Source organism: Osmerus eperlanus, chromosome 22, assembly GCF_963692335.1.
Source record: "Osmerus eperlanus chromosome 22, fOsmEpe2.1, whole genome shotgun sequence".
In the NCBI taxonomy this organism is placed as follows: Eukaryota; Metazoa; Chordata; class Actinopteri; order Osmeriformes; family Osmeridae; genus Osmerus; species Osmerus eperlanus.
This window is the reverse complement of record NC_085039.1, coordinates 1,674,710-1,678,154: the sequence shown is the minus strand read 5'-3', so window position 1 is coordinate 1,678,154 and position 3,445 is coordinate 1,674,710. Positions and strand designations below refer to the sequence as shown.

Below are 3,445 nucleotides of genomic sequence, written 5' to 3'. Positions count from 1 at the left end.
ACTCCACAGCTGCATCATGTTGTGATAACAAAACATTGATGCCAATAAATTCATATCACACATTTGTTGTGTGTAATGTACATAAATAAGTCAACAAGTGTCGATTTAAGTCTTAATTAATTTGTTGCGTGACATGCCTACTGTACATTAGTTGGTCTATTCATTTAAATGATTATGTTAAGTCCATTGTTATCATCATCAGTTTTCCTGAGAGGGGGTTGAGGTAGCTTAAATTCAGAGATGACCATTAAGTAGGGTAGGCTATACACACTTTATGAAACTATTTGACTGCATGATATCATTTGAAAAAATAATGTAGTTGCCCAACTAGCATCTCTGACTGCGCTGAATGGAGGTTTAGAACCAGCTGTGGCCAATAATACAATTATCTCCCATGACAGACTACTTCCAAGATAGACAAGTTAGTCATTCTTAAGAAGGAACTACATGATTAGGGGTTAGGGTTTAACAGTAGAATGGCTTGTTTAAAAAAAAACAATGATGCCATGGGAGGTGCCAATGTGTTTTATTATTGTGAAATAATTAGTATTGTGAAAACAAAAAAGAGACAAAACATAAAAAGGGTTTTGAGAGCGGTTCAGTTACCAGGTTGGTTTGGTTCACACGGGTCAATTGATCCTTGGGCAAGAAACTTTCCAACCCTTCTTGCTTGTTAGTGCAATTCACTTTAACACAGGTTTGGAAAGGGGCGTGAAAAGTGTCAAGAGGTAGGCCGGTCGTAGGCCTGTCATGGCTGGCCCATGTAAATATAACAGATTTTTATTTTGGCTCTAAGACTAAACGTTTCTTTTTCATTTGATTTTAATAGCTTTTAAGGATTTTTTTTGGCTATCTTTGTTTGACTAAAAGCCAAATATAGGCTAATAATGCCTCAAAACAAACTTGCACAGAAACTGCAGTGCTGTCTGCGTAGTCTTATTTCAATCAACGTCAGCTGGCTGTACTGCATAGGCCTAATGTCTGCAGAAAAAGCGCTTAGATATAATAAATTATGTGATCATATAGTTTTTCCGTTGATGCAGGCAGTCAGGAAAGGGTCATTTCAGTTCTCGGTCTATGGAAATTAAATGTCAGTTATATAAACCATGTAGCCTATGGGTTACACCATTACGCCAAGGTAAAATGCCAACAGACATGCACAAAACAAAACATAGACTACACTTTTTCTAAATAGTCCTGTCTGTCTACAGACAGGTTGCATAAATACAAATAGTACAAATGGACACATATAATCATATTTAAATAAAATAAATATAAAACGTACACAAATACATATTTAAAACATGTACAATTCGTTGATACTAACATATTATTTGCATTCTCTTTAGGGAAATATATCCTAAGTGGAGAGACACATCCACTTCCACAGTCTCAAAAAGTGTCATTACTTTTATACTGTTGAGTTAGTCAATTCAGTCCAGAAAAGCCGTTGCTGTAACTCTTTTGTGGCTCGTTACAAGTCCTGATAATTCTGTTTGTGTAAACGACGGCAAAGTTCTTAATGTGTTCGAAAATATTGTTGGCAGGGTGCTTGAAATGCTGTATCTTCCATTTGGGGGTGGAGGCTGGGAGAGTGCATTGGTTCTTGACATGAAATAGGTATTGTGTCCAGATAGGCCGTTTGAAGTGACCACATAGCCATTAGTCAGGCTAAGGCTTCGATTCGACCCTTCATAAACTGACCCTGGGAGTTCGCCGTTACTCAGTTGTTCAACTCCTGGGAGTAAGGACCCGTATGCGTGTCCTTGGTTTAGGAATCGAGGTGTAGATTCATTGAAATGTGAAGGATGTAAAGGTAAAAATGGCGATAACTGCCAGTATAACGGATTACAAGCCCTTTCACTCAATCCTATTCCGAGTGGGGAAAAGCGGAGTCCCCTTTTCATAACCAGTTTACCCCTAGACGTAGCGGAGCGCCTCCGCAGCTTCCCTGTGGTACCACCGATAAAAACATCGTCACTTGAAGGGTCTAGCATCCAGTAGTTTCCCTTACCTGGATCGTCGTAGTGCCGCGGCACTTTCACAAAGCATTTGTTTAAACTAAGATTGTGCCTGATCGAATTTTGCCATCCCTGCTTGTGCTCCCGATAATAGGGGAAGTTTCTCATGATGAATTCATAGATTCCGTTTAGGGTGAGTCTCTTTTCAGGATTTTGTCTAATAGCCATCATTATCAGTGCGTTGTAGCTGAAGGGGGGTTTATCAAACTTCCCATTCTTGTTACTCTGCGGTATGTGGTCGAGACAGTCTTCCTTTCCTGGCTTTTCTTGAGAACATGAAGGACATTCCGTGTCTCCAAGGTCCATAGATTTCTCCGAGTCCGAGCTCGAGGGAAGAACGATTGACTTCAGGTGTTCAGAACTCGGGATGTCACATTTTGACGAGAGTAACAAGCTTTTAATACTGAAAGAATGGGACTTCTTCTGCACCATTGTCAATTCTTCGTGTTCACCCATTACCTGTGAAGAAGCTTCTGTCCTTTTCGTGTGCGATCAAATAGGTCGGATCTATTCAGTTTGCGACAAAGCACTCATGACAGAACTTAGGAGGAAAGCTCAGTGCGAGGTGGGAGATGAGATATGTGATAAGAGACACGGGTAATTAAAGAGTATCGGTCTCATGCAAGAGGCGGAGCTTGTAACCAGGCCTACTCTAGATTTGACAATGTTAACAGACTGAGATGGGAGTATACAATTGTCAGTTGGTTTTGTGCATCAGTTGGTCACACCCCCTTAACAAAACAAAAACACACAATGAGGATGGGATGACTGTTTCGGGAAGCGTCCTTTTCGATTTTTGCGTCATAGGAGAGAGATGAGTGGCCAACAAATTCTCATTTAATATAATGTCTAATCACATGAGTTGCTATTCATCTTTCCCCTCAAAGCTGTTCTTGCCAAACTTTCCTGTAGCCTAATGACGATTTAAAATGAGACCAGACAAAACGTCAAGTTGGCTAAAACATAACTGAGACTTGGGCTCCTCCACTGCGTCACATTCCGAAAGTGGATTATACGCACCAAACCAAGACAATGCAGTAAATTCAGTCAGATCATATTATACTCATATTTGCTGACAAGAACATCTAGCACAGGCTTAGGTTTTTTATAATCTATAAAAAATCTCAGGTCTATTTTTAAACAGAACACCGAATTTACTTCTAAACTATTGTAATTCACATCCATTTTTAGTCTACATATATAAATGTTGGCCTCATAAAGTTTGAGTATAAATGTCATAATTTTGGTACCACACTACATGGCGATTAAAAGGTTTAATCAACTTAGTTGTTTTGTGAACTTTTTGCAGTAAAATGGGCTGCAATTGTTCCCCACATTTCTTTACTGAATTTAATTTATTGAAAATGAAAATGGCCGGGTTATAATAGCCGTTATCTGGTTACACTGCAACCTGTATCAATCCT

The 3,445-nt window shown here is 39.3% G+C and overlaps 1 protein-coding gene across 1 annotated transcript; it reads right to left on the bottom strand.

Moving 5' to 3' along the window:
• Positions 1 to 681: 681 nt before the first annotated feature.
• LOC134008680 (forkhead box protein G1-like) lies at positions 682 to 2,687 on the bottom strand. Its single transcript, XM_062448177.1, has one exon. The coding sequence runs from the start codon at positions 2,475 to 2,477 to the stop codon at positions 1,434 to 1,436; it is 1,044 nt and encodes a 347-aa protein (XP_062304161.1). The 5' UTR covers positions 2,478 to 2,687; the 3' UTR covers positions 682 to 1,433.
• Between the last annotated feature and the right edge of the window lie 758 nt (positions 2,688 to 3,445).

What these genes read in the sequence shown, in the direction of transcription:
- LOC134008680 (XM_062448177.1), bottom strand. Translation starts at nt 2,477, where the DNA reads ATGGGTGAACACGAAGAATTGACAATGGTGCAGAAGAAGTCCCATTCT.